This window comes from Danio rerio, chromosome 12, assembly GCF_052040795.2.
Source record: "Danio rerio strain M-AB ecotype USA chromosome 12, GRCz13ab, whole genome shotgun sequence".
In the NCBI taxonomy this organism is placed as follows: domain Eukaryota; kingdom Metazoa; phylum Chordata; class Actinopteri; order Cypriniformes; family Danionidae; genus Danio; species Danio rerio.
The window spans coordinates 49407501-49418533 of NC_141032.1; the positions used below are offsets into that span (position 1 = coordinate 49407501).

An 11033-nucleotide genomic window follows, 5' to 3' on the forward strand; every position below is an offset into this window, starting at 1 on the left:
ACAGCAGATGGTGCTCTAGGCTAGTTTAAACAGTAGATGGTGCTCTAGGCTAGTTTTGAACAAAAGGTGGCGCTCTAGGCTAGTTGACCATTAGATGGCGCTCTAGGCTAGTATTTAACAGCAGATGGCGCTCTAGGCTAGTGTTTAACAGCAGATGGTGCTCTAGGCTAGTGTTTAACAGCAGATGGCGCTCTAGGCTAGTGTTTAACAGCAGATGGTGCTCTAGGCTAGTGTTTAACAGCAGATGGTGCTCTAGGCTAGTGTTGAACAGCAGACGGCGCTCTAGGCTAGTGTTTAACAGCAGACGGCGCTCTAGGCTAGTGTTTAGCAGCAGACGGCGCTCTAGGCTACTGTTTAACAGCAGATGGCGCTCTAGGCTAGTGTTTAGCAGCAGACGGCGCTCTAGGCTAGTGTTTAGCAGCAGACGGCGCTCTAGGCTGGTGTTTAACAGCAGACGGCACTCTAGGCTAGTGTATAACATCAGATGGTCCTCTAGGCTAGTGTTTAACAGCAGATGGCACTCTAGGCTAGTGTTTAACAACAGATGGTGCTCTAGGCTAGTGTTTAACAGTAGATGGCGCTCTAGGCTAGTGTTTAACAGCAGACGGCACTCTAGGCTAGTGTTTAACAGCAGATGGCACTCTAGGCTAGTGTTTAACAACAGATGGTGCTCTAGGCTAGTGTTTAACAACAGATGGTGCTCTAGGCTAGTGTTTAACAGTAGATGGCGCTCTAAGCTAGGGTTTAACAGCAGATGGTGCTCCAGGCTAGTTTTGAACATAAGATGGCGCTCTAGGCAAGTGTTTAACAGCAGAGGGCGCTCTAGGCTAGAGTTTAACAGCAGAGGGCGCTCTAGGCTAGAGTTTAACAGCAGAGGGCGTTCTAGGCTAGAGTTTAACAGCAGAGGGCACTCTAGGCTAGAGTTTAACAGCAGATGGCGCTCTAGGCTAGTGCTTAACAGCAGAGGGCGCTCTAGGCTAGAGTTTAACAGCAGAGGGCGTTCTAGGCTAGTGTTTAACAGCAGAGGGCGCTCTAGGCTAGAGTTTAACAGCAGAGGGCACTCTAGGCTAGAGTTTAACAGCAGAGGGCGCTCTAGGCTAGAGTTTAACAGCAGAGGGCGCTCTAGGCTAGTGCTTAACAGCAGAGGGCGCTCTAGGCTAGAGTTTAACAGCAGATGGCACTCTAGATCGCGCTCTCCTGTTAAACTCTAGCCTAGAGCGCCCTCTGCTGTTATAAACTCAGCTCAGAATGGATTTCTCAAAGGTTTTTTTACCACAGCTTTAATAAACACAGGAACATCACTTATCAAAACTCGTACCTAAACAGATTTGAGAAATGAGTTAAACCGGTCTACTATGAGTCTCTTTCACAGTTATTCCGTCAGTGCATCTGCATGAGAGGCGCTACAGTACAGCATCAGTGATCATCAGTTATAGATCAGCGATTGGTCAATATGGCGTCCACAGCAGCGGAGAGGTCATCCACATACGCATCTGCTCTCACACTCGGGTCACACTCATCACTCGGCCTGCAGGAACACAAGAAACACATCAGAAATGCATCGGTGGAGGTCAGACATGGGAGTGACTAAAGGACTCCTGCCACACTCTGATAGGTGGAATGGTCTGCACAGCATCATGGGTAATGTAGTCTTTTTGTTTAATATAAAGGGAGTAATTGATGACTGCATTGAATTATTAGAAAAAATACATTTAAATTGTATTAAATTGTAGTAAATAACACGCCATCAAGATTTTTAGTTGGAGTATTTTATTCTAGTATGCTACAACAAGTTGCATCTGATATAATGTGATGATGTAAATATCTACTTTGCCACACTTGTTGTGAAGAGCTGAATATTGCACATCTTTAGGGAAGGTGTAAGACCTCGGGTATATGGTCGTGATGTTGATTTCTTCAGGCCTGGCGTGTTCAGACAACCGTATTTACTGGGACTCTTATCATCGGCTCAGCAGGAAACACTGGCTCATTAGCAGCGCTGATGATGAAGAGCTGAACCATCTAAACTCCACAGCACTGACTCGTTATTTCTGCAGTGAGATCAGCAATCAGGCTTATTTCCATCACTGGACAGATCTCAGATCAGTGTCTGCGTCTATCTCAGGGTTCCTACAAAGTCTTCCAAAGTCAAATTTAAGCACTTTCAGGGAACATTTTCTTCTTAATATATCAAAACTTAATTTGTTCAGTTTTAAATATATGTCAATATTCATTCATTCATTTTCTTTTCGGCTTACTCCCTTTATTAATCAGGGGTTGCCACAGCGGAATGAACCGCCAACTTATCCAGCACATGTTTTACGCAGCGGATACAGTTTAGCTTAGCCAATTCACCTGTAGCGCATGTGTTTCGAGTGTGGGGGAAACCGGAGCACCCGGAGGAAACCCACACCAACATGGGGAGAACATGCAAACTCCACACAGAAACGCCAACTGACCCAGCCGGAACCTAAACCAGCGACCTTTTTGCTGTGAGGTGACAGTGCTACCCACTGCGCCACAGCACTGCCTATATGTAAATCTATCACATGTAAATATATCAGAACTTATTTTGTTCAACTTTAAATATACCATATGTAAATATATGTAAATTTAACAGAACTTAATCTTCAATTTAAAATATAATGAATATATATATATATATATATATATATATATATATATATATATATATATATATATATATATATACAATTGAAGTCAGAATTATTAGCCCCGCTTAAATTTTTTTTTCTTTTTTAAATATTTCCCAAATGATGTTTAACAGAGCAAGGAAATTTTTACAGTATGTCTGATAATATTTTTTTATTATTTTTTATTTTTTATTCTTATTTGTTTTATTTCGGCTAGAATAAAAGCAGTTTTAAATTTTTTATAAACCGTTTTAAGGTCAATATTATTAGCCTCTTTAAGCTAATTTATTTCAATAATCTACAGAACAATCCATCGTTATACAATAACTTGCCTAATTACCCTAACCTGCCTAGTTAACCTAATTACCCTAGTGAAGCCTTTAAATGTCACTTTAAGCTGTATAGAAGTGTCTTGAAGAATATCTAGTCTAATATTATGTACTGTCATCATGCCAGAGATAAAATAAATCAGTTATTAGAGATGAGTTATTAAAACTATTATGATTAGAAATGTTTTGAAAAAAATCTTCTCCCAGTTAAACAGATATTGGGGGGAAAAAAACAAGCGGTCTAATAATTAGGGGGGGCTAATAATTCTGACTTCAACTGTATGCTATAGATGTCTCAGATGCTATTTGTTACTATTCTGCAAATTGAGATTTATGCATCAGCTGAAACCTGAATACATAAGCTTTTACCGTTGATGTTTGGTTTGTTAGGATAGGAGGATACTACTTGTCTAATACACAACTATTGTAAAATCTGGAATCTGAGGATTCCAAAAAATCTGAATATTAAGAAAATCGCCTTTAAATTTTAAGAGTCAAGCTCTTAGTAATGGATATGACTAATCAAGAATGGAGTTTTGATATATTTACAGTAGGAAATTGACATAATATGAGTATGTTATTGACTTTATTGATTTTTGGCAATGCATTTTTATTGATTACCCAAGAGCATATCTTAGCAAATAGATAATAATACAATAAATGGATCAAAAATGATTGATTTTTCTTTTCAAGAGAAGTCAATGTCATGCACATATTTAGTCAATGTCCTACTGTAAATACCTCATGCAACATTAGACTTGAATTGTGCATTTTTTTTTTAGATTTTTTGCATTTGTTCTGGTTCTGATTTGTTTCTTGTTTGACATTTCTGTTGTTCATTATATACAGTGTTGAATATAAGCTGTTTCAGACACTGTCCTGCAGCGCCACCTGCTGCTCATACATACACACTGATCCTGACAGGAGTTCATCCAGCTTGATTTCTGCTCTGTCTTTATATATGAACTCTCTTCACACAAACCTGTATTTCCCAGTTCTGACTTGAAGACCCTTCATCCCGCAGCTCTGAGCTCCTCCTACATCATTGACCAGATCATCACCCACCATCACAACCTGACACACACACACACACACACACACACACACACAGAGCGCAGAAGTCAGTCTTTAATAGAGTCTTAATCTGAACCAGCAGTGAAAGTAACCAATTACAACAACTCAAATCACTGGAATTGAGTAGTTTTTTCTCAGGAATTAAGCAGTTTTAAAATTTAATCACATTTTAAATTGCTGTATCGGTACTTTAGCTGCACTATTTTTTCTGTAACATGCAGTCACTTCTTATTCTCTTTATGTTTTCGTGTCTACTGTGATTGGCTAAGTAGACTAATCAGTCCTGTGATTCTCGTCCAATCAAATTGCACATAGAAAAATAGCATCAGACATATGAATGCAGCAAACATGTAGTGTGAAGCATTTAAAGTGTAAAAGAAGATGACAAACATCACACACAATGACCAGAGAGACTGTTTACACTGATGATAATAATGAAGGACGCCTAAAAAAAACTACCAAAATCACCAAATGGATGACAGAATTCTAAACACAGCATCAGGTGTGTGTGTGTGTGTGTGTGTGTGTGTGTGTGTTTTATACCTCATGCGGCTGCAGGTTCATGTCATTGAGGACTGTTTTGAAGAACTCTGATGAAGGTTTTCCCACCACCTCAGCCTGGACATCACATGCGTACTAACACATACACACACACACATTCACACACACACACACCATGGGGACAATTTATCATTCCTGTCACATCCCTGCAATCGTCATCAAAGAAGATTCACTGAACCACATCCAACATGCGTGACCTTTGACCTGCTGTATTCACCTCCAGTGCCTTCATGTACACACCCACATCCAGCTTCAGGCCGTCCGTCTCCTTATAGTAGCGTCTGCAGAGGAGCATCCCATGTAGGAACACACACACTGTTATTCAAATGCATCATTACACACATGCCATTATTCACATGTATGATCACACACACACACACAGTTATTCAAATGCATCATCACACACGCCATTATTTACATGTATGATTACAAACACACAACGATATTCAAATGCATTATCACACACACGCCATTATTTACATGTATGATCACACACACACACACACCATTATTCAAATGCCTCATAGCACACATTCCATTACTCACATGCATGATCACACACACACACCGATATTCAAATGCATCATCACACACACACCATTATTTACATGCATGATTACAAACACACACACACACCGATATTCAAATGCATCATCACACACACACCATTATTTACATGCATGATTACAAACACACACACACACACACACACACACACACACACACACCGATATTTAAATGCATCATCACACACACACACCATTATTCACATGCATGATCACACACACACACACACACACACACACACACACTTATTCAAATGCATCATAACACACGCCATTATTCACATGCACGATCACAAACACACACACACACACTTATTCAAATGCATCATAGCACACATTCCATTACTTACATGCATGATCACACACACACACACACACACACACACACACACACACACACACACACACACACACACACACACTTATTCAAATGCATCATAACACACACGCCATTATTCACATGCATGATCACAAACACACACACACACACACACACACACACTTATTCAAATGCATCATAACACACACGCCATTATTCACATGCATGATCACACACACACACACACAGTTATTCAAATGCATCATAGCACACATTCCATTACTTACATGCATGATCACACACACACACACACACGCACACACACACACACACACACACACCGATATTCAAATGCATCATCACACACACACCATTATTTACATGCATGATTACAAACACACACACACACACACCGATATTTAAATGCATCATCACACACACACACCATTATTCACATGCATGATCACACACACACACACACACACTTATTCAAATGCATCATAACACACACGCCATTATTCACATGCATGATCACAAACACACACACACACACACACTTATTCAAATGCATCATAACACACGCCATTATTCACATGCATGATCACACACACACACTGTTATTCAAATGCATCATCACACACATGCCATTATTTACATGTATGATCACACACACACACACACACACACACACCGATATTCAAATGCATCATCACACACATGCCATTATTCACATGCATGATCACACACACACACACAGTTATTCAAATGCATCATAGCACACATGCCATTACTCACATGCATGATCACAAACACACACACACACACACACACACACACACACACACCGTTATTCAAATGCATCATAGCACACATGCCATTACTCACATGCATGATCACAAACACACACACACACACACACACACACACCGATATTCAAATGCATCATCACACACATGCCATTATTCACATGTATGATCACACACACACACCGTTATTCAAATGCAACACACCTTTAAATCACATGCACGATCACACACACATTTATTATTCACATGCATTATCGTGCACACCGTTATGCACATTCACACAGGTCTGCCGCAATGACGTTGTTTCCAAACAGGTTTCCATGTTTCTCCAAACACACATAAAGCATCAATCTCCACAGGACCTGTTTGAAAGCAGTCAGTGAGCCTCACCCTCGTCCCAATGAGAACAGCACCGGTTTCTCCAGGCCAATCAGAACACGGAAGGCTTCGTTCAGGTTCTGGTAGGAGAATTTCTCTGCCGCGTCTCCAATGACCACACAGTTAGGGGAACTGGTGTCCACACCATCAAACTCTGGGATCAGATCTGAAACACACCAAGGATATTATAGTTTGGCATATTTAAAGGAGACCTAAGATGCAAAAATCACTTTCATAAGAGATTTAAGCACAGTTGTGTTGCAGCAGTGTGTAAATATAGGAAATATTGACATTCTCCATTTGTACGTGTCATCAGAGGATAAAAGCCCCGCCCACTAGTGACCATCTCTCCCTTAATGACATAAGGCTTTAGTCTTGTTTTGAATCTGCCACTATGCTGACACGTAGGCATTGTAGCCCCGCCCTCTTTCAAAAAAGAGCACAATCTCATTTGAATTTAAAGCGACAGTCACCAAAATGCTACAATTAGTATCAAAGCCTATTAAAGTAGTGTAGTTAAACACACCTAGTTTACATTTCTCAGTAATTGAAGAAGTTATTTACATGCATAATCACACACTTTTAAACACACACTCGAAAACTTCCCCTTCCTTGTTCCCTAGAGAGAATCCCATAGGCGATTTTAAAGTGTGTTCCACTTCAAGTGAATGAGGGAAGTTTACATGGACTGTATTGTACATGGACTGGAGCGAGACGGATTCACATGGTCACTCCAGCGCCTATGTCCCAGAGTGCAATGCAGTTGGGACATCAAAACCAGGTTTTAGGGGCACTGCATTTAAATCCATTCGGATGCTCCGCCAGAAGTGGAGACTTAATCAATGTGTGATGTAATCAATGACGTACATACGAGGGAACGAGACAGGGAAGTTAGTAGAATTGGACTGGAATGCAGCCTATATTAGTGGACTAATGTGTGACTAATATGTGTGATTTGGGACACAGCATGTGATGATGATTATGATGGTGAAGTGCAGTACCGTCGTGCACCAGCAGGTGTGGCCGCAGGTGTCTCTTTTGTAGGATCTGCACTACAGCCGGTGCGGGTGAAAACACGTGACTGACACTGATGTCGAAACCCATCACACGCAGCTTCTGCACGAATCTCTCACGCGTGTTCTGAGTCTCATTAGTGCAGAAACGCAGCATCAGCCCAGAGTCCATCAACCTGACCAACACACACACACACAGACAGACAGACAGACAGACAGACAGAGAGAGAGAGAGACAGACAGACAGGAATGAAACACTGCACAACACACACTCCACATCATTGGTTACCAATCTGGGTAGATAGTTCTATATTATTTGCTTGTATTTCACACATTCAGTAGCTGTAAAATTGCAGTAAATAGCAGTAAAATTGCAAATTCTTACAAAGTATTTTTGAAAGATAAAAATATAAGACACTAAAGTATTTTGATACATAATATTAGGCCATTTTCATCAACACTATAAAATACAAAAATACATATTTGAAATGCACGTATCATAAATACTGCACAATCCCTGACTGTAGGTAATAGTAAAGTATTTTTATTATTATTTTGCTGTAAACAACTGAAACATGAGAATAAAACAATGTACACTCACTGGCCACTTTATTAGGTACACCTGTCCAACTGCTTATTAATGCAATTTTCTAATCAGCTAATCACATGGCAGCAACTCACTGCATTTAGGCATGTAGACATGGTCAAGACGATGTGCTGCAGTTCAAAGCGAGCATCAGAATGGGGAAGAAAGGGGATTTAAGTGACTTTGAACATGGCATGGTTGTTGGTTTCAGACGGGCTGGTCTGAGTATTTCAGAAACTGCTGATCTACTGGGATTTTCACGCACAACCATCTCTAGGGTTTACAGAGAATGGTCTGACAAAGAGGAAATATCCAGTGAGCGGCAGTTCTGTGGGCGCAAATGCCTTGTTGATGTCAGAGGTCAGAGGAGAATGGCCAGACTGGTTCCAGCTGATAGAAAGGCAACAGTAACTCAAATAAGCACTCGCTACAACCGAGCTCTGCAGAAGAGCAGCTCTGAACACACAACACGTCCAACCTTGAGGCGGATGGGCTACAGCAGCAGAAGAGCACACCGGGTGCCGCTCCTGTCAGCTAAGAACAGGAAACTGAGGCTACAATTCACACAGACTCACCAAAACTGGACAATAGAAGATTGGAGAAACGTTGCTGCTCTGATGAGTCTCCATTTCTGCTCACACATTCAGCTCTTCGGGTCAGAATTTGGCCTCAACAACATGAAAGCATGGATCCATCCTGCCTTTATCAGCAGTTCAGGCTGGTGGTGGTGGTGTAATGGTGTGGGGGAGATTTTCTTTGGGTCCATTAGTACCAATTGAGCATCAACGCCACAGCCTACCTGAGTATTGCTGCTGACCATGTCCATCCCTTTATGAGCACAGTGTCTCCATCTTCTGATGGCTACTTCCAGCAGGATAACGCAGCATGTCATAAAGCTCAATCATCTCAGACTGGTTTCTTGAACATGACAATGAGTTCACTGCACTCAAATGGCCTCCACAGTCACCAGATCTCAATCCAATAGAGCAGGGAGTTTGGCATCATGGATGTGCAGCCGACAAATCTGCAGCAACTGTGTGATGCTATCATGTCAATATGGAGCAAAATCTCTGAGGAATATTTCCAGTGCCTTGTTGAATCTCTGCCACAAAGGATGAAAAGGAGTCTAACCCGGTACCAGTAAGGTGTACCTAATAAAGTGGCCGGTCAGTGTATCATGCCGGAGTGATAGAAGGTAAATAAAAAAAATTTAAAAAGTAAAAAAACAAAAGAACAAAACAAAAAAGTAAATAATTAAATAAAATTCTCACAAATATAATCAAGCAGAATCTTTACATTAATGTACAATGTTGAAAACAGAACACAAATGGACAGTTTTAATGGCCTTTCTATTAGTTCTATGTTGAATAGTACAGAAGTAATTTTTAAGTGCTTATATAACACAGTAAAACAGGGTTTTTTTTTTTTTAGAAAATGTACACTTATGAATATGAACCTTAATCAACAAAATAACTAGATTATTGACAATCTTTTTTTAAATTACATTATCACAATTAAAAACCAACATTATTAAATTTTCAAAATGCAATTTAAAATGAAAGAGTACCCTTTCTTTAATAAACACAGCTGTGTGATACCAAAGCTTTTATTTTAATACTGCAGTATGCTTGTTGAAGTACTCATAGAGGTAAAGTTGGTTTTATTTTCACACATTCAGACGTTCTCTTTAATAATATACTTTCAGGAAAGTATTTTTTTGCATATTCTAAATAGTGAAATCATATTAGCAGCCAATGACTATTAAAGTAAACCATTGTTTACAGTCAAATAAATAGTGCTAATGTTGTTTTGAAGTCATATTTACCTTTGATTTCAGACCGAATAGTTAAAGTCCCATGGCAAACAATACAGGGAGCCTGTCACAAGTTGTAACTGAACGAATATGCAAATAGAAAGCCAACTTTACCTCAATGTATGCTTGAGTATTCATTAACAAAGTGTTGTAGATGCTATAGTATAAACACTTTACTAATGTATGTTTCAGAAACACTTTAGTATTTACTATAAATCACAGTAGTGTTTTTTATAAGGGTGTGATTATTTAGTGTTATTAACAATATAAAGTTGATTAACCAGACAGTTGAGTGCATTAGTAGAAAGTGTATGACATGAAGAACATGGTGTACAATGAGTACATGCTGTACAGGGCGTCATTTGAGACACAACCCAAGTCACATGCATCAAAATGTGGCAGAAATAGCAGGTGCAGGATGGATTATGCTGGTTAATGCAGTATACATGCAGATATTTTGACAATATGCACAGTATATATATCCATATGCATAGGTGACGTACGGTAATGCTATTTTGAACGTCATGTCAGTTCATGATTACGTATATTCAACGTGTATTAATATTATGTATTTGGGAAAAAGTTATTATCACCTCTTCACCGCTTCCACAGAGCCGTGTATGGCTCGTCCTCCTCCTTCTCCACTGTCATACAGAACTCCACACATGTCCAAAATCACTCCTTTAACACTTTTGAGAAACTCCAGACTGCTGTCGGCGGCCATGTTGACAGCTCTCCGCACGGCCTTCTGGGAAATGGAGTTCTTTCATTTAGGGCGCACGTAGAGATGCTGCTGACCAAACTAAAGGACACGAAATGCACAAGTATGTTCTATATTATATTTCTTCTGATTATATAGTTAGAATAATATCACTTTAGATAGACTTGAGATGATATTTATTTAGATAATTTGGGCTTTAACTATAAATATGTA

At 39.8% G+C, this 11033-nt stretch overlaps 1 protein-coding gene and 1 long non-coding RNA gene across 10 annotated transcripts in view; one reads left to right on the top strand and one right to left on the bottom strand.

Annotated features, from left to right (window-relative positions):
• lhpp (phospholysine phosphohistidine inorganic pyrophosphate phosphatase) overlaps nt 1-10849 on the bottom strand; it is an 11505-nt gene extending 656 nt beyond the window's left edge. For 2 of the 6 annotated variants that reach the window (XM_087274448.1, XM_087274446.1), the window contains exons 1-8: nt 10693-10849; nt 7689-7876; nt 6700-6853; nt 4836-4899; nt 4601-4693; nt 3966-4057; nt 912-1528; nt 1-432 (exon numbers count right to left, since the gene is read on the bottom strand). The exon at nt 1-432 is cut by the window's left edge. In XM_087274448.1, coding sequence (XP_087130574.1) covers nt 1438-1528; nt 3966-4057; nt 4601-4693; nt 4836-4899; nt 6700-6853; nt 7689-7876; nt 10693-10823 — 813 coding nt within the window. In that variant the 5' untranslated portion in view covers nt 10824-10849 and the 3' untranslated portion in view covers nt 1-432; nt 912-1437. 6 annotated transcript variants of the gene reach the window in all.
• LOC147841589 (uncharacterized) overlaps nt 1-11033 on the top strand; it is a 46354-nt gene that overhangs the window by 7493 nt on the left and 27828 nt on the right. The window lies entirely within an intron of this gene.